The sequence below is a fragment of the Staurois parvus genome, unplaced genomic scaffold, assembly GCF_062004578.1.
Source record: "Staurois parvus isolate SC_StPar_1 unplaced genomic scaffold, SC_StPar_1.0 ptg001200l, whole genome shotgun sequence".
NCBI lineage: Eukaryota > Metazoa > Chordata > Amphibia > Anura > Ranidae > Staurois > Staurois parvus.
This window is the reverse complement of record NW_028318996.1, coordinates 1,663,788-1,689,933: the sequence shown is the minus strand read 5'-3', so window position 1 is coordinate 1,689,933 and position 26,146 is coordinate 1,663,788. Positions and strand designations below refer to the sequence as shown.

The 26,146-nt window shown below is 45.4% G+C and overlaps 1 protein-coding gene across 1 annotated transcript; it reads right to left on the bottom strand.

Moving 5' to 3' along the window:
* Nucleotides 1–3,044: 3,044 nt before the first annotated feature.
* On the bottom strand, nt 3,045–20,379 carry LOC149438262 (nicotinamide N-methyltransferase-like). Its single transcript, XM_089660068.1, has 3 exons — nt 20,172–20,379; nt 13,601–13,808; nt 3,045–4,061 (listed from the first exon to the last, which is right to left on the bottom strand). Exons 1-3 carry the CDS (start codon nt 20,317–20,319, stop codon nt 3,641–3,643), a joined length of 777 nt encoding a protein of 258 aa, XP_089516194.1. The 5' UTR covers nt 20,320–20,379; the 3' UTR covers nt 3,045–3,640.
* Between the last annotated feature and the right edge of the window lie 5,767 nt (nt 20,380–26,146).

The window sequence follows — 26,146 nt, the reverse complement described above, 5'->3', positions numbered from 1 at the left end:
TGCAGGATATTTACTGAAATCAAAAGCTATTTCAATCAAATTTTTAACAACATTTTAACTTTTTAAACATTTAAACAGGTCACGTTACATTTTAACATAGGAGCCCTTATTTGATAGCAGCTTCACAAGTCTTGCATCCATTGAACTTGCGAGTTTTTGGAGAGTTTCTGCTTGAATTTGTTTGCAAGATGTCAGAATAGCCTCCCAGAGCTGCTGCTTGGATGTAAACTTCCACCCACCTCATAGATCTTTTGATTGAGGATGCGCCAAAGATTCTCAATAGGTTTGAGGTCAGGGGAGGATGGAGGCCACACCACAACTTTCTCTCTTTTTATCCCCAGAGCAGCCATTGATGCAGAGGTATTCTTTGCAGCATGAGATGGTGCATTGTCATGCATGAAGATGATTTTATTACGGAAAGCATAGTTCTTCCTTCTGTACCAGGGAAGAAAGTGGTCAGTCATAAACTCCACATACTTTGCAGAGGTCATCTTTACACCTTCGGGGACCCTAAAGGGGCCGACCAGCTCTGTTCCCATGATTCCGGCCCTAAACATGACTCCACCACCGCCTTGCTGATGTCGCAGCCTTGTTGGAACAGGGTGGCCGTCCACCAACCATCCACTACTCCATCCATCTGGACCATCCAGGGTTGCATGGCACTCGTCAGTAAACAGGACTGTTTAAAAATGAATCTTCGTGTATTTTTCTGCCCAATGCAGCCGTTTCTGCTTGTGAGCATTGGTTAGTGGTGGCCGAATAGAAGGTTTATGCACAGTTGCAAGACTCTGGAGGACTCTACACCTTGATGTCCGTGGGACTCCAGAGGCACCAGCAGCTTCAAATATCTGTTTGCTGCTATGTAATGGTATTTTAGCAGCTGCTCTCTTGATCCGATGCATGGATCTGGCAGAAATCTTCCTCAATGTGCCTTTATCTGCAGGAACCCGTCTGTGCTCTGAATCAGCCACAACTCTCTTAATAGTGCGATGATCACGCTTACATTTCGTGAAATATCTAATGTTTTCATACCTCGTCCAAGGCATTGAACTATTTCACTCTTGTCGGCAGCAGAGAGATCCTTTTTCTTCCCCATATTGCTTGAAAATGGTGCTCTGCTTAATAATGTGGAACACCCTCCTTTAGTAGTTTTTCCTTAAATTGGGCTCACCTGGCAATCTAATTATCACAGGTGTCCGAGATTGTTTTCAGTGATCAAAAGAGCCCTGAGACACAAGGCCATCCATGAGTTAAACTGAAAAACAAAATATTTCATCTTTGTGACACTTAAATAGAATTTGCATAATAATTTGGAACAGGGTGTAAAAGATGATGGTATGCCGAGTAAATAGATACCAAACATGGCATGCTTTAAAACTGAGCATTCCCGTGCAATGGCGAAAAACTACATACAGTTTTAATATCCATAGGCAACGCTTTAAAAGCCTGCACAAGCTATCATTTTAGATTTACAAAGGAGGTCTAGTGCTAGAATTACTACTGATGTTCCCACCTCCAAACTTCACAGTTGGTATGGTGTTTTTGGAGTTACTATTGCTTGGTACAGGAATGGGCCCTGCTTTAATTTGATTGTGATTAGCGCTGCAATTTGTGTATTATATATTATTTATATTGCCTTTTATGCGAGTTGCTTTTCTTTGATTTTTATTTGAAATATTTTTTTTCATTATTTTTTGTATAATATCTAAGCGCAGGTTTAATTGGTTTTATCATATTCCATAGCTGCCATATCCTAGATACACCACTGTGAATGGAATTCACTTATAAACAATGTATCACGGTCATAATAAAACTATCATACATCTCACGGCCAGACTGGAGTTCACTATTTAGTGATGTCTAGTATAGAACCACTACAAATAAATATTTTATAATCAGAATATTTTGACTTTTGTCTATTTATTAGGTCAAAAAAATCCAGCAATGTTGAACATGTTTTAGAGGTCTTAGGATGCCTTCTTCATCAGGGCTTCTGTACCTTTTGTTGCCTGCCAAGAAATGCTGGTTAAAAATGGCCATAGCTTGTTCATGTCAGTGTGAAAAACTGTTTTTTTGGCTCTCGCTATGTCCACAGAACTTCCTCCACTCCGGGAACAGTACATAGGTAGTATGCTGAAATTTGTTTATGAATTCTTTTGCTACCTAAGGACCTATTCACACTGTTCTTTTTTATATACTCTACAATGCTGAATCAAAGCGCATGATAACTCGAGTTACCATTGTAATCTACCGTATGAAGCTGTTTATATCAGTGTTAGAGGAAACTACTCTACTTTTTGAAAACTTCAGCTTTCTGCATCTTTTGTGCATTTTTGGTACAAATGCACTTTACAATATAGTCAAAGGCAACACATGGAAAAACGCACTAAAAATTCAAAATGCATTAGCGCATCTTTTAAGTCACGTGTCAAATTTCAAAGGAAAAAAATGCATGTAAAATACATGTAACCCAAGCTTTGCTTTGCATTATATTTTAATGCAACACATTAAAATTGCATTCAAAACAGATTATGCTTTTTGATTAAAATTCATGTGCTTTTTTAAAGCTAGCCATAGATGGATCGAATCTCAGCCGATTCAGCAGGGACCAGCCAAGTTTCGATCCATCTATGAGTAGGCTGATTGTACTGAAGTCAATTGATTGATTTTAGTACAACCAGCCTGTCGGATTTTTTTTCAAGTGAATGCTGTAGGCAGCTATAGCCGACAGCAGTGGTTTTTGTGTTCTGTTGGTGGGGAAGGCTCCCAGCAGGCAGAACACAATAGCTCTGGGATCTGAGGGATTCCCCATCAATACTGACTGTGTTTATGGGGGAATCAAGCTATTTTCTGTGTTGATGGGGGAGTCAAGCTATTTTCTTTCCTTCCACCTGTGATGAAAGGAAAGAAAGTTGCATAACCTATGGGCTCCTTAAAGGATAAGTTCACCTCTTACAACATGTTACATGTTACACCTGTATTCAGGGTATAACATGTAACATGCTTCTGTTGCAGCAGCCCCCCCCCCCACCCAATCCCCCATTGTGACAGTGAGCAGGATCCTCTCCCCACACCTGCTGTCATATTTTTACAAATACGCGGCCGTGCGGGACACCGCCCACCTGCCCGCAGCATTTACTCACGTGTTCTGTAAATGGGAGAACTTCAAGTATCAACAGCCTTTTTGGCTGTCGACTTGTAGTTCCCAATGAGATGATGAGAGCTCCAGGTAGTTTATTGATGCTCCCTGTCATTATGTAACTGAGAGTCTGCAGGAGCCTTGTATTGCATCTGCGTTCTGCTGATCAGGGGTGGACTGACCATTTGGAAACTCCGGCACTGCCCAAGGGCCCGGGGTCAGTAGGGGGCCCCATGAGATGCCCCTGGTACCTTTTTTATAGGCTTTCTTGAGTTTGGGCAAGTACACAGGGGCCCCATGATCCCCTATTGCCCAGGGGCCCCATGAGTTGTCAGCCTATCCCTGCTGCTGATCATGGGTGCAATGCTTTGCAGGCTCCTAGTAAAAAAATTAAATAATAAATGCACTTTTTTACCTGCAAAAAAAATTAGTATTATTTTTTTTTGTTAACAAAGCTGAACATATCCTTCAACACAGTGGTGTGAACACAGCCTAATGTGTCTATTCTTTACAAGCTATGCAGAACACAGTTGAGTCAAAATCACACAGATCATTCTTCGCCATTCTTTGGGAAACCTCCAAATGGCTGATGATAAACCCCTCATTACTGAGTATACTTCTCAAGTTGCTTTCATTATACTTGACAACATGGAACTTGTCTCCGCCAACCATATAGAAAGTGCCATTTAAAAATCCATAATACAACAAGTGTCCGCCAGGTTTTAGAAGCTTTGAGAATCTCCTGAAGTTTCTCACAAAATCTTCAAGGTCTTTGCTGATGGCTTCCAGAATAGAGGTGAGCACAAGGCAGTCAGCTTGTGGAAGCACCACTGGGTCGGTGAGATTTTCCTGGTCAAGATCAAATTTTAGAACATGGGTAATGGCGTCCCTGAGTCCAATTTCCTTGTCCTCACATTGCACACTGAAAGGGAGAAGCACATCTAATGTCACATAAAAGATTCAACAGATATTCTGTGGGGCATTGAGTATATTAGGTCTCAGCAGGTGAAATGCTGCTAACATTTCTAATCTGTAGATGGCTATTCATAGCGAGAATACATAAAACTGGAGAAAGGAAGAATGGAATGTTGCTATGTTGGGCATTTTTGATTTTTTTTTAAAAAAACTAGAATAATTGAAGATTGAAATAAATAAACATATAAATAAATCAAACTCATTCAAAGTGGTTGTAAAGGCAGAAGGTTTTTTACTTTAATGCATTCTCTAAATTAACTAGTTGCAGTATATGTACTGCAGGTGGGTGGCAGCTACAGGCTAAGGGATGTATCTGTACGTTGTTTAGCATGTAAGCATTGGTGCACCACCTCGGGCACGCAGCATGCCGCTTCCGTGACCGCTCTGTCCACAGGACTCAGTGGATTGTGGATCCCAGTACCCGGCTGCATTCGGCAGCCGGGAGATCATGTGATCTCTATGCAATCACATGATCATAATGTCAACAAAACTGTTATGAACGAATTAATTCATAACAGCTGTGCCCCACAGCTATCACATGGTACCTGGGCCAGTCACAGCACCCTGTACCATGTGATTAGCTGTAGCCAATCACAGATCACTAGTAATCACAGCTGTCATGAATGTAACCCATTCATGACAGTGCAAAACCTTGCTGTGACAGTGATCATCATTGTAACAGCAAATAAGTGTCAAAACAATCCATGATCACCCCCTTTGGTAGTACAATGTCAAAATGGTGAAAAAAGTATGTAAAACCCACTGCACAGAGCAGGTAGGTATGACATGTTTATTATTTTTAAAAAATGTACCTTTACAATCAATCTTCATTTGAATCACTAATTCTGATCACCTTATCTATATCTCTATCTTCATGCTCTTTTCTCCTTTACTTCTCCTCTCCTTTACGCTCCTTTCCTCGTCTGGTCTCCTGTCCTCTTTTAACTGGATGCACATCCCTTCCTCGGTATTTTGTCAGGGAGTCTAGTATGCCCATAATTTGGGTTTCCTAAGTAGTATTTAAGGTCCCAGTGGGAATTGCTTTGGGTTGGTTGGTGGAATGGAGTAGGCTGTAAGTGTGTGAGGATGGTTTCTCTGGGTTGAAGAGAACAGTACCACTATATGAACACCAATCTCGTCTCCAAATATTACCCAAACCGTCCTCTCCGCTCCTCCCATGACCTCCTACTTTCTAGCTCCCTTGTCTCCTCCTCCCATGCTCATCTCCAGGACTTCTCCAGAGCCTCCTCCATCCTCTGGAACGCTCTACCCCAATCCATCAGACTATCGCCTACTCTGCCCACTTTTAGGCGATCTCTCAAAACCTATCTCTTCAGAAAGCCTATCCTGCCTTCAGCTAATTATGGAAACTTCTATTCCTTCTACCAGTCCACACCCCACAGTTATTACCTTTTGTACCACCAGCCCCTCCCTCTTAGATTGTAAGCTCCAAGGAGCAGGGCACTCCTAAACCTCCTAAAATTGAACTGTACTGTTGCTGTATTGTCTCCCATTATTTTGTAAAGTGCTAAGAAAATTGTTGGCGCTATATAAATCCTGTATAATAATGATAATGTGAACATCTTTGAGTGCTTTCCCCTCTGGGAGATAGCAAGGGCCTCCTTCCCAAAAGAGATGGGGAGTAAAAAAGAAGGCTCTTGTGATTTGCCAGAGACACTGGACTCTGTGTGATGCAAGATGTTGGTACTAAGGCTCTTCTTCTGATAACTATGCTTGCATAAACAATTCTATGCTGTTTACACTGTGGAAGAAAATTGTGCTTCACCTCTGTAGCACTACCCCCAAAGGACCCACTGGTGATTGGGCCTATTTCCCCTTTACAGCACCAACAGCCAGGCACACGTTATTTTCTGCACTCTTCCTCAGGCTCAGTAAAGTCAGGGGGTTTTTATTGAGGGACCAATGAACTTGGATCGGGTTAGGAACATGGGATACTCCAAACTGTCGAAAACTGCAGAATTTTGTACAACATAGAGGACAGATAAGCTCCTGGCTGTACTGTACAGGTTGCCAGCTGTCTCGCACAGCCATAGGCTGCAAAGTTGTCCTGTAATTCTACTAGTACTGGGAGTAGTAGTAGAAGTAGTACTAGTAGTAGCAGCAGTAGAAGTAGCACAAAGCCTGTTTGTCTTGCACTGCACATGGCTGCATATTCAGTCACTGACAAATGGTGTGCCATTGGTTGTCTGGCACTGCTTTCGGTTGCACCCGGTCCTGAATTGTGAGATATTGCACTCCATAGTCACTTCTTTTGTAAGTATGACTGGATTAAGTCCCAAAACATGGTCCTTCCCCAGTCCCAAACATGAAGCTTCTACTCTCCAGAACTCCTGGCTCTTGACTCCACAAAGTCCCAGGCTGTCTCAATCTAGTAGGGTCTCCAAGTAAACCTAGTTGGGACTTGGATGGTTGCAACAACTCCCGACGCCTCTTTTCCTTTTTCTTCCTCTCTGTCCCTGGAGCAGAGCCCCCAGCATACAGGTCACCTCCAGAGGGATGGACCCTGGACTCTGCTCTCCAAGCTACCATTTCTCAGAGTATTTATGCATTTTCCCTCCACCTACTGAGCATGCCTCTTCAGAAATAGGCTGCAGATCCATAAATAGTCAGGCTGCCAACCCTGCTCTACCTCCCACTATGTTCTGGAACACTCCAGAAGATGGGGGAAGCAACAGGCCAGCAGCCCTTAAGACACGGAACAGCTCCTAACAGATTTAACCCCTTTTCTGCTGTCTACAGAGGAGCCAATGTCAGGGACCGAGGAACCAGACACACAAGGAGGTGCAATTAAAGGTAGGTTTATTTACACAGAAACAAGGCAAGAGTCTATGCAAGTCCGACAGCAACAGCGGATGACTAGGTAGGACAGAAGTTCTCCTGCTGAGGTCGTCTTCCAGGATAATCAAGTCGAGAACCAGCGGGAATCGTAGCCAAAGCCGGGGTCAGAAGCCAGGAAGAATGGTCGCCAGAGCCGGGGTCAGAAGCCAGGAAGAATGGTCGCCAGAGCCGGGGTCAGAAGCCAGGAAGAATGGTCGCCAGTGCCGGGGTCAGAAGCCAGGAAGAATGGTCGCCAGAGCCGGGGTCAGAAGCCAGGAAGAATGGTCGCCAGAGCCGGGGTCAGAAGCCAGGAAGAGTCTTAGCCAAAGCCAAGTCGGTATCCAGGAGAGCAAAGAGTTAACTAAACAGGAGCTTGCTGCTGTGCAACAGACAGGACACAAATGCAATGGACAGCTGCAAACAGCAGACTTAAATGTGATAAGCCGCCACCTCCTGGGGGAGGAGCCGCAGAGGGCTAAAAGCATAAAGGATCCCACAATGCTTTGCAGACCTAAGATGGATGCCAGGACATGGAGCAGCACAAGCCCTGAGGAAAAGTAGGACCTTGATAGCCAATTAAATTTACCTAACAACTATCAAACTAGGAGGGTGCTACACCTCTGTTTGCATTGCTATAGAGTAAGACAACCTTGCAGCACAAGCATCAATATCTCTCTATGTAAATAGCATAATGTTTAACTGCCTTCTGGTCTGCACATTACTGTTATTACACACTGCTGTTATTGGGATCTTTTACCAAAAAGAAAGAATCTATAAGACAAGGAAGGAAGGGTCATACTCAGTAGGTGTCAGGAATGGACTTGCCAGTAATGGTGGGACTCACCTGCCTTGTGGGCTGCAGTACCAGGGCTGGCCAGCAGGTGCTCCCAGCAATCAGAGACTCAACCCTGCAGCCAGCCAAACACCTGAAGCTGATTATGCAGGTGTATTTAAGGGATGGCCAGACCTGCAGTCTCTGCCTTGGTGTGTGGTTTTCCTGGGCCCTGTATCTTGTTACCTGCATTCCTGTTCCTGTTCCTGTCTGACTGATTCGTTGCTGACCCTGCCTGATCCGGACCTCTGCTGACTTCTCCTGTTTTATCCCTGGCTTGTGACTCCCTGTACCTACCTGCCCGATTGTTATTGACCCGGCCTGCCTGACGACGCTTGCATTGTATGTATTGTTATCTGTGGGTGGTTTGGTTTGGTTCGTTTGCACTGTGTTATGTTTTAGTATTGCACTGCGTTTATGTTTGTATTGTCAGTCTTTAATAAATTATATTTTTTATAACTTATCTGAAGCCTGCGTTTCTCTGCGTCAGTTCACATACCTCTGGTCATACCCTGGAGCCCTGACATTACACCAAGGCAAATCCTGACCAGAAGTGGCTGCACAGGGAAGCCATCTTGGCTTGTTGCTGGGAAGGATGCATCTTGATGAGGTTGTGTATTTGTCGCTGCTGGTTTTTGATGACAGAGAATATGCTTATCAGGCTCTGAGGGAGTATACCCGGGATCAACTGCTAGAATGTATACGGATCGCTCATGTTCTAGTAGATCAGGGCACAGAGTTCTCTGAGGTGCAACCTTTGATTCAGGTTTGTGTAGAGTTGGCTTCATCTGGTACCCCTGAAAGCAGGAATGACTTTTTGCCACCATTTAGTGCAGACCAGGTAGAGTCCCTGGTATGGTTATTAGAGGATGATGTGGATTGCTTCTTGGAGCATTATGCTGCATGTTCACCACAGGTATTAAGGGATTGTATAAACGCAGTGCAGTCTTTGGTCAGACAGGCTTTGTGTAAGCTGAGCTTTGTTCAACCCATACTGCAGACGTGGTCAGACTTGTTGCACCCAGCCTCAGTCAGCTTGCAAAAACCCAGTCCTGCTTCTAATCTATTTCTTCAAAGCTCTATTCCTGCATTCCCAACAGCACCTCCAGTTACAGCCCAGTATACCCTGCTATCTACCGCATGTCAGTACCCTGTTCCCACTCGCTGCACCTATCCTGCCTTTAACCCTGTAAAGAAGCCCTCTGTAGCGACTGTTCCCTCCCCTGTTCCATCCTCCAGCTCTTCTCTGTCTCCAGCTGCTCCATCCGTTTACAAACCTGCGTTTACTTGCAGTGTTCCGGTAACTAAAACCAGGAAAAGGTGAAAGTTCTTTCCAACCAATACCATCCTGCCAGTATCCAAACCGGTCAGCCTCCCATCTGAAAACCTGCCTTCCGTGGTGCAGCCTGGTGCCTCGGCGCCCACAATTCAGCCTGATGCCTCTACCCAGCCTGATGCCTCTACCCAGCCTGATGCCTCTACCCAGCCTGATGCCTCCAGTCAGCCTGATGCCTCTACCCAGCATGATGTTTCTACCCAGCCTGATGAACTGATCCAGCCTGATGATTCCATTAGGCCAGTTGACTCGATGCCTGCTGTTGGGCCAGACGATCCAATGTCTGACCCAGTGCCCGCGGTCGTGCCAGTTGACTCGGAGCCCACTGTCGTGCCTGGTGACTCGGTGCCCACTGCCTTGCCAGATGACGCGGTGCCCGCTGGTGAGCCAAATGACCTGATGCCTGGTGACCCAGTGCCCGCTGTCATACCTGGTGACCCGATGCCCGCTGTCGAGCCAGACAATCCCATGCCTGATGACACGGTGCCTGCTGTCATGCCAATTGACTCAGAGCCCACTGTCGTGCCTGGTGACTCGGTGCCCACTGCCTTGCCAGATGACGCGGTGCCCGCTGGCGAGCCAAATGACCTGATGCCTGGTGACCCGATGCCCGTTGTCGTGCCTGATGACCTGGTGCCCGCCGCTCCGCCTGAGGGCCTGGCGCCCGCCGCCCCGCCTGGGGGCCCGCCGCTCCGCCTGGGGGCCCGGCGCCCGTCGCTCCGCCTGGGGGCCCGACGCCCGTCGCTCCGCCTGAGGGCCCGATGCCGGTCGCCCCGCCTGGGGGCCCAATGCCTGTCGCTCCACCTGGGGGCCTGGGGCCCGATGCCTGTCGCTTCGCCCGGGGGCCCGGTGCCTGTCGCCCCTCCTGGGGGCCCGGTGCCTGCCGCTCCGCCTGAGGGCCCGGCGCCCGCCGCTCCGCCTGGGGGTCCGATGCCTGTCGCTCCGCCTGGGGGCCCGATGCCTGTCGCTCTGCCTGGGGGCCCGGCGCCTGCCGCCCCACCTGGGGGCCCGATGCCTGTCGCTTCACCCAGGGGCCCAGTGCCTGCCACCCCTCCTGGGGGCCCGGTGCCTGCCGCTCCGCCTGAGGGCCCGGCGCCCTGCCTGGGGGCCAGATGCCTGTCACTCCGCCTGGGGGCCCGGCGCCCGCCGCCCCGCCTGGGGGCCCGGTGCCCGCCGCCCCGCCTGGGGGCCCGGTGTCCGCCGCTCCGCCTGGTGGCCCGGTGCCCGCCGCTCCGCCTGAGGGCCCGGCGCCCGCTGCTCCGCCTGGGGGTCCGATGCCTGTCGCTCCGCCTGGGGGCCTGGCGCCCGCCGCCCCGCCTGGGGGCCCGATGCCTGTCGCTTCGCCCGGGGGCCCGGTGCCTGCCGCCCCTCCTGGGGGCCCGGTGCCTGCCGCTCCGCCTGAGGGCCCGGCGCCCGCCGCTCCGCCTGGGGGCCCGATGCCTGTCGCTCCGCCTGGGGGCACGATGCCTGTCGCTCCGCCTGGGGGCCCGATGCCTGTCGCCCCTCCTGGGGGACCGGCGCCCGCCGCCCCACCTGGGGGCCCGGTGCCCGCCGCTCCGCCTGGTGGCCCGGTGCCCGCCGCTCCGCCTGATGGCCCGGTGCCTGCTGCTCCGCCTGATGGCCCGGTGCCTGCTGCTCCGCCTGGTGGTCCGGTGCCTGCTGCTCCGCCTGGTGGTCCGATGCCTGTCGCTTCGCCCGGGGGCCCAGTGCCTGCCGCCCCTCCTGGGGGCCCGGTGCCTGCCACTCCGCCTGAGGGCCCGGCGCCCGCCGCTCCGCCTGGGGGCCCGATGCCTGTCGCCCCTCCTGGGGGCCCGGCGCCCGCTGCTCCACCTGGGGGCCCGGCGCCCGCCGCCCCATCTGGGGGCCCGGCACCCGTCGCTCCGCCTGGGGGCCCGGCGCCCGTCGCTCCGCCTGGGCGCCCGGTGCCTGCCGCTCCGCCTGGGGGCCCGGCGCCCCGCCTGGGGGCCCGGTGCCCGCCGCTCCGCCTGGTGGCCCGGTGCTCGCTGCTCCGCCTGATGGCCCGGTGCCTGCTGCTCCGCCTGGAGGTCTGGTGCCTGCTGCTCCGCCTGGTGGTCCAGTGCCTGCTGCTCCGCCTGGTGGTCCGGTGCCTGCTGCTCCGCCTGGTGATCCGGTGTCCAGCTCGATGTGCCTCTGCCCGGAGTCCAGCTCGATGTGCCTCTGCCCGATGTGCCTCTGCCCGAAGTCCTGCCCGATGTGCCTCTGCCCGGAGTCCAGCTCGATGTGCCTCTGCCTGGTGTGCCGCTGCCCGGAGTCCTGCCCGGTGTGCCAGTCTTTGATATCCCGCCAGTTACCAGACCCGAGCGGTGGAACATTTTGCCCAGCTAGGACTGTTTGGAGCGTCCTGAGGCCGCTCCTTGAGGGGGGGGGTACTGTCAGGAATGGACTTGCCAGTAATGGTGGGACTCACCTGCCTTGTGGGCTGCAGTACCAGGGCTGGCCAGCGGGTGCTCCCAGCAATCAGAGACTCAACCCTGCAGCCAGCCAAACACCTGAAGCTGATTATGCAGGTGTATTTAAGGGATGGCCAGACCTGCAGTCTCTGCCTTGGTGTGTGGTTTTCCTGGGCCCTGTATCTTGTTACCTGCATTCCTGTTCCTGCTCCTGTTCCTGTCTGACTGATTCGTTGCTGACCCTGCCTGATCAGGACCTCTGCTGACTTCTCCTGTTTTATCCCTGGCTTGTGACCCCGACCATTCTCTGCCTGACCCCCTGTACCTACCTGCCCGATTGTTATTGACCCGGCCTGCCTGACGACGCTTGCATTGTATGTATTGTTATCTGTGGGTGGTTTGGTTTGGTTCGTTTGCACTGTGTTATGTTTTAGTATTGCACTGCGTTTATGTTTGTATTGTTAGTCTTTAATAAATTATATTGTTTATCTGAAGCCTGCGTTTCCCTGCGTCAGTTCACATACCTCTGGTCATACCCTGGAGCCCTGACAGTAGGTATGGTGTTTGGTAAAAGTGGTGGTATAGACTACTCTGATCTTTGCAAGCTGGGGGCTCCAAATACTTCTGTAGGGAGAGGGCATGGGACACTATGTTTGCACCCACTATGAGCCTTAAAGTGGAGCTCCACCCAAAAGGGGAAGTTCCGCTTTAAGGCTTTGTCCCCCACTCCCTGTTAAGGATTGGCACCTTTTGGGGAGCGGGTACTAGAATTTGACAGGTACCCACTCCCACTTTCGATGTGATCGCCTAAGGTGATCGGAAGCGAAAGTTGTCCTCCCCCTCCCTTCAAGTAGTCTTCTGGGACATGTGACAGGTCCCAGAAGATTACAGGACCATTCACAAAGAGAAGCGCTACTCGCGCACATTTGGAAACTAGGGCACTGCCCGAGGGTCAGTAGGGGGCCCCATGAGATGCCCTTGGTACCTTTTTCATAGGTTTTTTTTAGTTTGGGCAAGGACACAGGGGCCCCATGATCCCCTATTGCCTGGGGGCCCCATGAGTTGTCAGTCCGCCTCTGCTCGCACATGTGCAGTGGGCACCCGGCTGTGAAGTTGCAAGCTGTCACAGCCAGGGGCCCACACTGCAGTTGCAAGTACAGGGGAGAGAAGACGGCTGGTGGAAGTAGCCATAGTGAGAAAACAGCTGGACCGAGGGACAGATAAGTGTCAGTATTTTAAAAGCCAGCAGCTACAGTTTTTGTAGCTGCTTTTTATTTTATTTTTTTTATTCAACTAGAACTCTGCTTTAAGTATGGGGGATATTTTATCCCTGGTTTTCATGAGACTAGTCCACCTAGACTTGTAGAAATGCAGACTAAGTGGTCCTGGGGTTTGAGCTCACCACATGGACAAGAAGAAATAGGAGAATCCTGAGTTTTGAGAATTATATCAGATAGAAATATATTTTCAGGGCTATCTGAAATACGAACTGAAATACACAGTTGTACCAAGTGATTTTTGTTTTGTAGAACTTGGTCCACATGGAGCCCAACAAACACTCTGCACCCCTACTCTCTCCTCTCCTGTCCTCCACACGCATACTCTTTGCTTCTCCTCACCGTTCCTCTCTCCTCTTTACCTCCCCCTCCTGTTCTCTTCTCCTCTACTCCAATACTCACTTCCTCTACCCTTCTCTCCCCTCTCCTTCCTTTTTATCTATTCCCAGCTTCATCTACTTTCCCCTTTCCTCTTCTTTTCCTTGCCTCCGCTCTCTTTCTTTCTTGTTCTCTCCTATTCTCCACAGTCCTCCCTTTCTTCTCCCTTTTCTCCCCTCCACTTTATTCTTTTGCTCGGAATAACATGCTTTGTGCCAAAAATGATTCTTTAAGCGTTTGTCTTACATATAAAGTTGGTATTTAAAGCATCAGAGTAAGGTATTAACACATGATCTAAAAATCTTTTTTTACAAGCTAAAATGGCAAATTTCAGGCTTAAAAAAAACTACAAAAATGTTCTAAAAATTATGTCTGGTCCTCCTAACTCTGACAAAAAGCTGGCAGATACTTCACCTGTTTTCTGCCATCTCTGTACCAACTGTACAGGTATGTGACCAATCAAATGCTCCGGTTCGTTTATCAGTCCATTTTTTCACTTCTACAATACAGTGGTCAGTAGGCTTGAGAAGGATGATATCTCTGAAACATCCCTGGGCCGAATAGAGATGGTGAATGATGGGACCAATGCTGATGTCAATCAACACATCTCCTTTAAAGTCACCTGCAGCAAAAGATTAAAAAACAAAAGAAAACCTTCAAGGAGAGCTGTGTTATAGTCTCTACACACATACAATTTGAATTCAAGACAGTTACAGCACAACTGTGTTCCACCAGAATATGCACAATTCCGACATGCATGACACACTCTGCTGCCTAACTGTACATTAAAGTGGTTCTAAAGTCAAGAGGTGTTTTACCTTAATGCATTCTATGAATTTAGGTAAAAAACTCCACACTACTTGTCTCCCGCCATCCACCCCTAAACACTCACCTGAGACCTCTCTCCATCCAGTGCTGTGCTCGTCTGCAGCAAAGCTGCTCTCTCTACCTGGATTCACAGGCTACACTGAGAACAATGAGAGCCATTGGGTCCTGCTGCTATCAGTCATGTTCAGGAAGGAGGGAGCTGGGGGACGTTGTCAAGCTATGCGGTGTTTTTCTATGGACCCAAACAGGCTGGCTAGGGTGTGCAGCTGCACAGGTGCATCCTGAGCACACGGCTTGCTGAGGGGGCACTCAAAAAAGAGGATAAGTTGATGATTGGTGGAGGACTCCAGAAGAGGAGGTAAGGGGCTGCTCTGTGCATGTTGCACAGAGAAGGTAAATATACCCGTTTTTTAAATTTAAACAAAAATTGACTTTACAACCACTTTAAAGACGTATTAAACCCAAAAGCAAACATTTATTATATTGCAGCTTACTATTTCTTAGATGTGATGCCTGCATTAGTTTCCTTTTTTGAGCTTTCTTCTATTCTTATCTGGTAATCCAACCAGTAAGTGTGTTATTTTTCCACAGAAAAGTTCTCTTGCATTTACAGGGATGAGACAGGGATTTAACACTAGAATGAGTGCTTAAAATGATCATCTTTTTTACATTTATATAAATCCTTTATCCCAAAAGGAAAAATCTTTGTTGTAACTGAATATAAAGTTTTAGCTGGAGTTCAGCTTCAATTTGTTAGTGTAGTTAACTTTGCTAGTACCTCCAACACTGACAGCGCTGCTGCCCAAATCTGCCCCTGTGCTCCTTTATCCAGAATGGTGTCTGTATAATACAGAAGATGTTTTGGCCAGATCACCAGGGGATAACAGAAGGGAAAAAAGCCTAAAAAAAAGAAAATTAATACAGCCACTAATGATCGGTAAACTGCAGTATGGTAATTTTTTTTATTTTGGGTTTAATATCACTTTAAATCTTAACATCATATGTGCGTCAGCTATAACACATTATGAAAATTATGCTGCACTATCAGTATAAATTAAGCAAGGAATAGGCATATATTTATTTTTTGTTTACTATCTTTTATTAAAGATTGTAAAACTATACAATAGTACCAGCATATCCAATAACAGAATATACAAAAACAGAGCAAATAAAGGGATACAATACTCATGATGACGCATATGTTATGCTTAATACAAACCAAGGCACAATATTTATCAGGTTTGACACGTGATAATAAGAAAGTAATAAGAGCAATGGAATGTCAACATATTTCAAAATATAGAACCCAGAATAGTCTAGATACAAAGATGTTATGCAAGACAAGGATATCGGGTGGCTAACAGTGTCTACTAGCAATGAGAAACCTAAAAGAAAGGGGGGAACAGCGTTTTAAAAGAAAAAAAAGGTGTTTTTGATCTCTCCAAGGGTGCCACTTATCTTTGAATTGTGCTTTTTGAGTTATCTAGGATGTGAAATAATTTCACCATTAGCATAATGACATCAACTCAGGATTTGACCTGTGACAAGGGTATGTCTTCCAGTGGAGTTCAATAACCAACTGAACTGCAACACAGATTGCGTGGGTACATTTTTCTTGAACATGGGTGACTCCTGGGAGTGGGGCAAACAGTAGGCAATGTGCCATAGTCAATGAGACAGGGCTACCTATTAGGGTAAATGAAAAAGGATTGTTTTTTCCGCCAAACAGATTATGCCTTGTCACAGAACCAAAAGATGTTCGGGAGTATCCCAGGGAGAGAACTGCCACAGAAACATGTAGGGGGTACAGGAGGGTAGATAGTATGTAGTTTGACCAGGGGTTAGATACCCCCTAATCAACAGCTTCATGGCTGTTTCTCGAACACTAAGATACTGAGTACACTTTTGAAGGTTGGTCAAACATTCCTTCCAGTCCCCTGGAGAGAATGAAGTACCACTATCCTCCTCCCATTTAGTCATATGTGACAAGTTTTCTGGGGAACTGATACCAATCATATATTTATATAGATCAGAAATGAGGCCTTTGCCTCTAGGGGTGTTCTGGCAAATTTTTAAATATAATGATGGGGAAGCAAAGGTGGAATTGACTTGGAAGTTAGACCAAAACATTAGGTTTCAAGATATCCACCAAGAGAAGTAAAAGAGCCCAGAGAGTCCATAGATAAAGGCAGGGTTACCCAAAAACAAAGTCTGAGGTAGCGTAGATGAGGTCAGATTGAATTTTTGTTTATAGAGCTGCCAAAGTCTAAGGGATTGAGCAACTGTAATATTACGTGGGGTAGTGTCTTGCACTGAAATAGAAGTAGACCATAATAGGATCATCAAACAAAAAAGGCAAAATGGACTCACTTTCAAAACATACCCATGGAACTCTGGAGTCAAGGATGTTCCATTGGTCCAACTGGGAGAAACATGCAGATAAATAATAGAGCCAAATGCAGGGGATCCCCAAGCCACCTCTATGCTTACAGCAATATAAGGTGGATTTAGCAAAATGGGGATGGGAATTAGCCTATATAAATGTATTAATATTTTACTGAAAAGAGTCCAAGTATAATTTTGTTAGATGAACAGGGAGAGCCCTAAATACATATTGAAGTTTAGGGAAGCATTAATTTTGACTGCTGTTACTGATCCAAATTAGCCTGTAATTATGTGGTAGAGTATGGTCTTTTGAAGAATTGGGAATCAAGGACATGTTGGCCAACAGCATCTCCCCGGGGAATTGTCTACCTTGTAGAATATGATTAAATTGACAAGTAAGACAAGGCACCAACAGAGCTGCAAACTGCTTATAATATTGTGTGGAATACCCATCCAGTCCTGGAACAGAATTGCATTCAAGTGATTTAATAATAGAGAGGACTTTTTCTTCTGTACATAACGTATTCAAAATATCCTGCTGGGATGAGGAAAGGGACAGAAGTGGAATACCATCTAACATGGACATCACTGTCTGGGAGACTGGAGAATAACTTAGAATAAAAATCTTCAAATATTTTTTAAGTGTCTTGGGTTGAAAAGACCAGTTGTCCAGAGTCAATACGAAGTTTGTGAACACGAGTGGGCTTCACGATTTGGTTCAGTTTACGGGTAAACATAGCCATATAGGAGTAACTGGAGAGGAAGAGCTTAGCTTTTGACCAGCATTAAGCTTTTTCAGTTTTGTGGGACAGTAAAGAATTTAATTCCAGTCTTTTCTGATTGAACTGTAGTAATAGGGCCAGAGAATGTGAATTAGAGTGAGATTTATATAAGGCATCCAATTGGTTCGTAAGGGAAGAATTTTTTCCCAGATCTCCTTGTTAAAAGATGAGGCTAATTGAATGAGATGTTCACTAATGACTGCCTCATGAGCAGACCAAAGGGTCTCAGGAATATCATTAGTGCAAAAATAGTCATCAATTGCCTTAGCAATATCCTTTTCCAGAGCAGGATCAGTGATAAGTGATTATTTTATTCTCCAAGAGAATGGAGTGGCTCAAGAAGAAGCACATTAAGGTCCCGGAGTGGCCCAGCCAGTCTCCAGACCTTAATCCAATTGAAAATCTGTGGAGGGAGCTGAAAGTTTGAGTTGCCAAACGTCAGCCACCAAACCTTAATGACTTGGAGAGGATCTGCCAAGAGGAGTGGGCCAAAATCCCTCCTGAGATGTGTGCAAATCTGGTAGCCAACTACAGGAAAAGTCTGACCTATTTGATTGCCAACAAGGGATTTGCCACCAAGTACTAATTCATGTTTTGTGAAGGGGATCAAATACTTATTTCCCTCATGAACATGCAAATCCGTGCATAATTTGTTAGACATGCATTTCTTTTGAATTTTTTGTTGCTATTCTACAGTTGCAAGAAAAAGTATGTGAACCCCTTGGGATTTTCTGGAGTTTTGCATGAATTGGGCATAAAATGTGCTCTGAACGTCATCTAAGTCACAATAATAGAAGAACACAGTCTGCTGAACATAATACTACACAAACATTAGATGTTGCCATGGTTTAATTGCACATAACATGTAAACATTCACAGTGCAGGGAGGAAAAAGTATGTGAGGCCCTAGCTTAATGACTTCTACCAGAGGTAATTGGAGCCAGGAGTGAGCCAACCTTGACTCCAATCAGTGTGATGATATTGGATGTGTTGCTAACAGCTGTCTTGCCCTTAAAAAACACACACCTGTTTTGGGTTTACTGGTTTCAAGAAGCACTGTCTGATGTGAACCATGCCTCGCAGAAAAGAGCTCTCAGAAGACCTACGATCAAGAATTGTTGACTTGCATGAAGCTGGAAAGGGTTACAAAAGTATCTCCAAAAGCCTTGATGTTCATGTGTCCACGGTAAGACAGACTGTCTACAAATGGAGAAAGTTTAGCACTGTTGCTACTCTCCCTAGGCGTGGTCGTCCTGTAAAAATGACTGCAAGAGCACAGCGCAGAATGCTGCATGAGGTAAAGAAGAATCCCAGAGTGTCAGCTAAAGACCTACAGAAATCTCTGGCACATGCTAACATTTTTGTTGACACATCTACAATAAGGAAAACATTAAACAAGAATGGAGTACATGGGAGGACACCACGGAGGAAGCCATTGCTGTCCAAAAAGAATATTGCAGCACGTTTGAAGTTTGCAAAAGAGCACCTGGATGTTCCACAGCACTACTGGCAAAATATACTGTGGACAGATGAAACCAAGATTGAGTTGTTTGGGAAGAACACACAACACTATGTGTGGAGAAAAAAAGGCACAGCACACCAACATCAAAACCTCATCCCCACTGTGAAACATGGCGGAGGGAGCATCATGGTTTGGGGCTGCTTTGCTGCCTCAGGGCCTGGATGGATTGTTGTCATTGATGGGAAAATGAATTCCAGAGTTTATCAAGACATTTTGCAGGAAAACGTACGACCATCTGTCCGCCAACTGAAGCTCCGCAGAGGATGGGTGATGCAACAGGACAATGACCCAAAGCATACAAGTAATTCAACAAAACAATGGCTGCAACAGCACAGAATACGCCTTCTGGAGTGGCCCAGTCAGAGTTCTGACCTCAACCCAATTGAAATGCTGTGGCATGACCTTAAGAGAGCGATTCACACCAGACATCCCAAGAATATTGCTACACTGAAACAGTTTTGTGAAGAGGAGTGGTCCAAAATTACTCCAGATCGTTGAGCAGGTCTGATCTGCAACTACAGGAAACGTTTGGTTGAGGTTATTGCTGCCAAAGGAGGGTCAACCAGTTATTAAGTCCAAAGGTTCACATACTTTTTCCTCCCTGCACTGTGAATGTTTACATGTTACGTGCAATTAAACCATGGCAACATCTAATGTTTGTGTAGTATTATGTTCAGCAGACTGTGTTCTTCTATTGTTGTGACTTAGATGACGTTCAGAGCACATTTTATGCCCAATTCATGCAAAACTCCACGTAATCCCAAGGGGTTCACATACTTTTTCTTGCAACTGTATCTCTCAGTGTTACAATACACCTACCATTCGATTTTTAGACTGATCATTTCTTTGTGAGTGGGCAAACATTCAAAATCAGCAGGGGATTTAATACTTATTTCCTTCACTGTACCTGATGTTCCCATTATGAGAGGCTCCCACACCCTGCACTGAGTTTCCAGGTCTGCACACCTAGTGTGTCCATTATGAAGATCTCCCATACTCCCATGCTGGATTTATAGTATTATTTTTTTTATGTTATGTAGAATGTAATAGTAAGGCCTTGAACAAACAATACTTCCAGGAGGGCATAATTAGGCTGGGAGTTTAGGCAGGGAGATGGTATTTCCAACAAATGTAAGGGGCTGAGTCAGTCAAACAGGTTTCCACCTATAGCTGCATTGATTGGCCTTTTAAGACTTTTAAAACATTTGAAAACAGCCTCCTTATGCACATTCTTGTGCTCCACAGCAAGTTAACATAACCCTAGGTTTTCCTAAAGTGTGGATCAGCAGCAATTCTGCTTTGTCTCAACCTAGTTTTTCTATATAAATGACTCAATCATCTGTTCATTCTTTACTTGTACAAGATCATTGTGCAAATCAATAGTTCATGCTGCATTTCTCCTAATATATACAGTAAATCCTGAACTCTTTACAAAATAATTTATTAATTCAAAAATAACTTTACCTACCTGTGGAAAATGCAGAGCAAAACTTCTCCATAGGATATGTCAGACACTCATAAGTTAAGGTCATTTCTGGTTTATTAGAAAAGTACGTGTCAAGGAATGTTCGGGAATGGAAGCCGTGTACATTGTAGCGCTTATGAAAGGGATCCATCCTGTAATATTATCTCCACTGTAGCAAATCTCAAATGTTTTTCTTATCTTCCGATGTGTGTGATATATTTAACTTTTTAAATATTTAAGCGACTTCATTAGAATGTCACCAAATATTATTACATTGTGACTTAAGTCATGCTTTGTTAGCGGAGATTCAGATGACTACATTGTGTCAATTCATAATTAAAAGTATATCTAGAGTAGGGAGAAAAGGCAGACATGCCTCTTGGTAATATGGCCCGACTACAACTTTACCCTGTAGAGCCTGCTTACCTCCTACTATCTCTACAGAGACATTATCCATGTACAGATCCTCTGCCTCTCCCTTCAGGCCTGTCTGACAATTTCAGTAAAGGGGATTGACTACATTTAATATCAACTTTAGCAATAGGGGGAAAAAATGTGGTGCTTCAATGCACACTGTATCACACAACAATGCGTCGAGGGCAGCTTTGTTTGTGTCAGCAACATTTGTACACTGTGGACCCCAAAATAACAAAAAGGCCATAGCAAAATATAATTTACCACCCCTCAAAAAATAAACTGTGAAACCCCATAATGCCCAAGCCAATTTTTTTTAACCTAGTTGATATACAAAAAGGGGGTGGGGGCAGGTAACTGCAACTATAGTGGTCGCTAGTAGACACAAAAAGGTTGCCATAAAGGAATGCTGGGTCACTGAACTATGAACAGTCTCCCACACTTTTTGATCTCCATAAACTTCACACATTAACAAATAACTGCTGAAAACTCACCTTTTAATAACAAAGCCCTTTGCAATTCAAAAAGCCCCCATTATTGACCTTTATAAGCCAGCTGACATAATGGCAAAAGCCATAAAATGCTTTGTGGTACAAAGAATTCAGCTCAGTGAATTCCTGCATGAATTTGATAGGTTCACGACTCTCAACCACGCAGGATTCCCAGGGAGCCCATGGTAGCCTCAAACCCAAACCTCATCTCTAATAGTCAGCAATTTCAGATTTACTGGTAGCCTAGGTATTGAGGTGTGTTCTGGAACTGAAGCCATGTACATGCTAGAGCTCATGCGGGCCTAGAGCTCATGCGCTTAATCCTGTAATCGGGCGGACTGACAACTCATGGGGCCCCCAGGCAATTGCAAATCATGGGGCCCCTGTGTCCTTGCCAACACTCAAACCACACCCAAAAAAGCCTGTGAAAGGTATCAAAGGCATCTCATGGGGCCCCCTACTGACCCCGGGCCCTCAGGCAGTGCCCGAGTGCTCGAATGGTCAGTCCGCCTCTGCCTGTAAAATTATATCTGTTATAGCTATCCCCCCAGTGTCTTCTGTCTTCTCACATTTGAACGTTGTGTAGCGTGGAAGCATTTTTTAACATTCTACAAACGAGCAGTGGGCGATGCTCTAATTGGTCACATTAATCCTTTATCATGGGACCTCTGGTCTGTGTCCCCCATTCTGCTTCTGGGATAGCCCTCACTGGCTAAAGACAACTAAGCCTGGCTTTACCAGGATTATCAGCCCTGGTCCCTCAGCAAAGGACCGCACATCACAAAGTAGGTAGGAAAGAAAAAGTTCCAGAAGAAGTTCACTTTGGTCAGGAATAACTCAATGTCCAGCCACTGCATATCTTTTCTGTTGCGCTACTGAACAAGGTACATAGTAAATTCAGCTACTCCACATATGGAGGTCCAGCAGCCTGGTATGTAAATCAAAATTGGTTACAAAGAATTGCTTACAGAATGGGCAGTACACTGAGTGAGACCTGTTCCTTTTAGCATAGAGAGGTAGATTCTAGGCATCTGTAGCATGGGGCATGCCATAATCTTACCTCCCAAGGGGGGAAGCATATGAAATACACAGACGGCTGCATCTTTCCTGACCGAAAACTAGTTCTTCCTATGACGGACTGGCTATGCGTCACTACCCTGACCTTATATACTCATTTTACAACTTGGACAGTTAGGAAGGCTGCCCAACAACATGGGGTGGGCTGAAGTGATAAGAGCTTGTCAAGAATCAACAGCTGAGATGACCAGATCTGCATGGCTACACAAGGAAACTGGAGACCAGACTATGTATAATAGTTGATTTATTAATCGTGAAACAAAAGACATCCAAATCCTAGCACCCAGCAAACCTAAAACTACAAGTAAACCACAACCATATAACCAAAATGCCTAACTAAGTAACAGGGAGCCTAACTACAAACTAACTAGGCACAATATTTTCAAACCTGGATTGTGATCAGGAATAAAGGGAGCAGAAAAAAATGCAGCAGGGTACATGATGCAGGGCAAGATCAGGAGCCGGAACAGGATAAACAGCACTCAGTATCTGTCAAGAAACACATCCAGCAAACAGCATCAGGTAGAGACTGATTACTAGAGACTGCTGGCTGATGGGAAGCACCTGCTGGTGGACACTGGAACTACAACTTTCTACTCTGGGAAGCACAGTGCCACCAGCATGTGATCCAGGTTCTGACAGGGCTGCTGCAAAGTACCAAGGGTATCCCAGCTACTGGACAACAACACCTTGTGGGACCACAGGGGAATGCCTGTCTAAACTCTAGACCTATGATAAAGAGAAAAATGACTGTAGGCTATTTCTTGTATGACTGGTGTGCCTTGTAGCTACCATATGAGAGGCTACACTGCCACTACACACTATTTTATTATTGTAGCCCTACCCCCTCAGGGGCCACTGAGCAATTTTCAGGTTCCCTGTCTTTCTTGACCCCACTCTGGAAGCTCAGCCCTGCTGACATCACTTTAAACCTCTGGCCAGAAGAATCCTCTGGCTGCAACCGGAAAATAGACTCCACACAGTTTAGAGTGAACTGATATTTTGATTGTATTGAGATCAAATGTAAGCACAGTAAAGCAACAGGAAAATATGTATATAAGAAAACAGCTGTCACTCTAGTAACTTCAAGTAAGGGTTACAACATAGCACAATCTCAATCAGTTCTAGAGGTCCTGCAATTCAGAATTTAAATGATAGCCCCAGTCCTGAGATGTTTCTTCACCAGTGGGTCAAAAAAAACTACCAATCAGAGAGGTTAACTCACTTTGGGCTCTCAGTAGCAAGAGGCTGAGTCTAATTCTGAGAAAAAGAAGAGCTCTTCAGTTAACAAGGCCAATGCCCCTTTAACTGCAGTGTCAGATCTTTGACGTGCTCGATGGGGCCCTAATTGGCACTCATAAGGATTCAAATCTTCCTTGAGGCAAAAGTAAATATTCCTTAATAGAGGGTGAACACAAAGGAAGGGAGCTGTCCCTTTAAATGATATTGAGTTTTAATGGTACCCATTTTTGACCCAAACAAGGTGAGGTGAAAAATTTGGCAGAAATGAAAATTGGGCAGAATGGGGCAGACTGTAAGGGGAGCAAAAAGTGCAACTTAGATGGCTTGAGTACGGCATTCTCTCACCCGATCAGTGGCATCGATCAGGTGGTGGATGGTCTCTCTGTAGATGAAAGCCCCCGTTTCCTGAAGTTCCTCCTTCAGAGATCACTCTGGACAGCAGTGCTCCAGCTTGACTGCTGGCAGGGTTGCCTGCCAGGCTTGCCAGCAATGTCAGCAGTCAGCAGTCAGCAGTTCCTCCTCTCACCTACACTCTCTGTGGTCTGGCCCAACTTGGACCTCTGGTGTCCCGCACAGTTTTCTCTTTAAACCTGCTCCCCAGGTCTCTACATCCACTGCCTGTCCTCGCGTTCCTGGGCTTCTGTATGTGTTTGCCTCCACCAATCTGCCAGCTTCTCTGGGAAATGTAGTTTATTAACTCCCTGTCAGACAGTGAAGTCCTGCAATCAGCCTACGAATCCCACAAAGCTTTTCAACAGAGCCTGTATAACTGGTCTGCAGGACACTGCCATCTTGTGACCATTTAACATCCTGCAAACAGTATTACGGCAGGGTGTTACATTACCATGTCAGACAATATTATTATGACTTTCTATGCATTGATTGCAGAAACTTAAAGTATAACTATGGGCAAAACCTTTTTTCTAGCTTTGGATAAAGTGGAGAGGGATTAGAACACCTGTCCGTTTTTATTGCTGTCTCCGCCTTCATTAACCTCTTGCCCTCCTGAAGATTTACCCCTTCTTCCCAACCAGACCTTTTTTTGTTATTCGGCATTACACTATTTCAATTGGTAAATGTGCGGTCATGCAATGCTGTACCCAAACGAAATGTACATCCTTTTTTTCACATAAATAGAGCTTTCTTTTGGTGGTATTTGATCACATGTTCCATTTTTAGTCTTTGCGCTATAAACAAAAAAAGACCAAACATTTTTTTAAAAAAACAATCTTTTTTACTTTCGGCTATAAAAAATATATAATAAACTCAAAGTTAATCATAAATTTAGGCCAAAATGTATTCTGCTACATGTGTTTGGTAAAAAAAATCCCAATAGGTGTTTATTAATTCTTCTGTGTGAAAGTTATAGCGTCTACAAACTATGGTATACATACTGCAATTTACGCCATTTTTTGCTATACAGCGCTGCACTAGTTTAACTGACAATTGCACGGTCATGCAATGCTGTAAATACATTAAATTTATGTCCTTTTTTCACACAAATAGAGCTTTCTTTTGGTGGTATTTGATCACCTGTGCACTTTTTATTTTTCACGCTATACTTGTCTTTGGTTAAAAAAATCCCAATAAGTGTATATTGATTGCTTTGTGCGAAAGTTATAGCGTCTACAAACTATGGTATACATACTGCAAATTACGCCATTTTTTGCTATACAGCATTCGTTTAACTGATATTGCACGGTCATGCAATATGGTACATAAATGAAATTTATGATCTTTTTTCACACAAATAGAGCTTTCTTTTGGTGATATTTAATCACCTGTGTGCTTTTTATTTTTCACGCTATAAAAAGAAAAAGACCGAAATTTTGAAAAAAAAACTATATTTTCTCATTTCTGTCATAAAAAATATCTAAAAAACTAAAATTTCATCATAAATTTTAGGCTAAAATGTATTCTCCTACATGTTTTTGGTAAAAGAAATTCCAATAAGTGTATATTGATTGCTTTGTGTGAAAGTTATAGCGTCTACAAACTATGGTGTAGATAATGGAATTTACACAGCTCTTACTTTCTCACTGCCCATCACATTTCTTGAGCTGCTAAAAAACCAGGATAGTACAAACACCCCCAAATGACCCCTTTTCAGAAAACAGACACACTAAGCTATCTGCTGAGAGGCATATTGAGCCCATGGAAGATTTTATTTTTCCACAAGTTTTTGGAAAATGACAAAAACATTATTTTTTTTTTTTTGTACACAAAGTTGTCACTTAAATGATATATTGCTCACACAAGCCATGGGTATATGTGGAATTACACCCCAAAATACATTCTGCTACTTCTACCGAGTATGGGGATACCACATGTGTGAGACTTTTTGGGAGCCTAGTCACATACAGGAGCCTGAAATCCAATGACCACTTTGAAAGCCTGAAGGTGTGTAACGTCCCTATTTCACTTCCTCACTACCTATCACAGTTTCGGAGGCCCTGAAATGCCAGGATAGCAACAACGCCCCCCCCAATGACCCCTATTTGGAAAGTAGAAACCCCAAGGAATTTAAAAAGAGGCACGTTGAGTATTTTTCAGATCTCATTGTTTCTCACAAGGTTTTGAAATATAAAAAAAGAAAAGAACAATTGTTTTTGTTTTCTTTCTTCATATTCCAAAAACTTGTAGCAACAAAGTAGATCTGCAAAATACTCATCATGCTTCTTATCAAATTCCTTGGGGTGTCTATTTTCCAAGGAGGGGTCATTGGGGGGGGGGGGGGTTGGTGCTATCCTGGCA

What these genes read in the sequence shown, in the direction of transcription:
- LOC149438262 (XM_089660068.1), bottom strand. Translation starts at nt 20,319, where the DNA reads ATGGATCCCTTTCATAAGCGCTACAATGTACACGGCTTCCATTCCCGA. An exon ending in TTGCTCTGCATTTTCCACAG is followed by an intron (nt 13,809 to 20,171) that starts GTAGGTAAAGTT and finishes CTTTTGCTGCAG; the next exon opens with GTGACTTTAAAGGAGATGTG. An exon ending in ACAGAGATGGCAGAAAACAG is followed by an intron (nt 4,062 to 13,600) that starts GTGAAGTATCTG and finishes TCTCCCTTTCAG; the next exon opens with TGTGCAATGTGAGGACAAGG.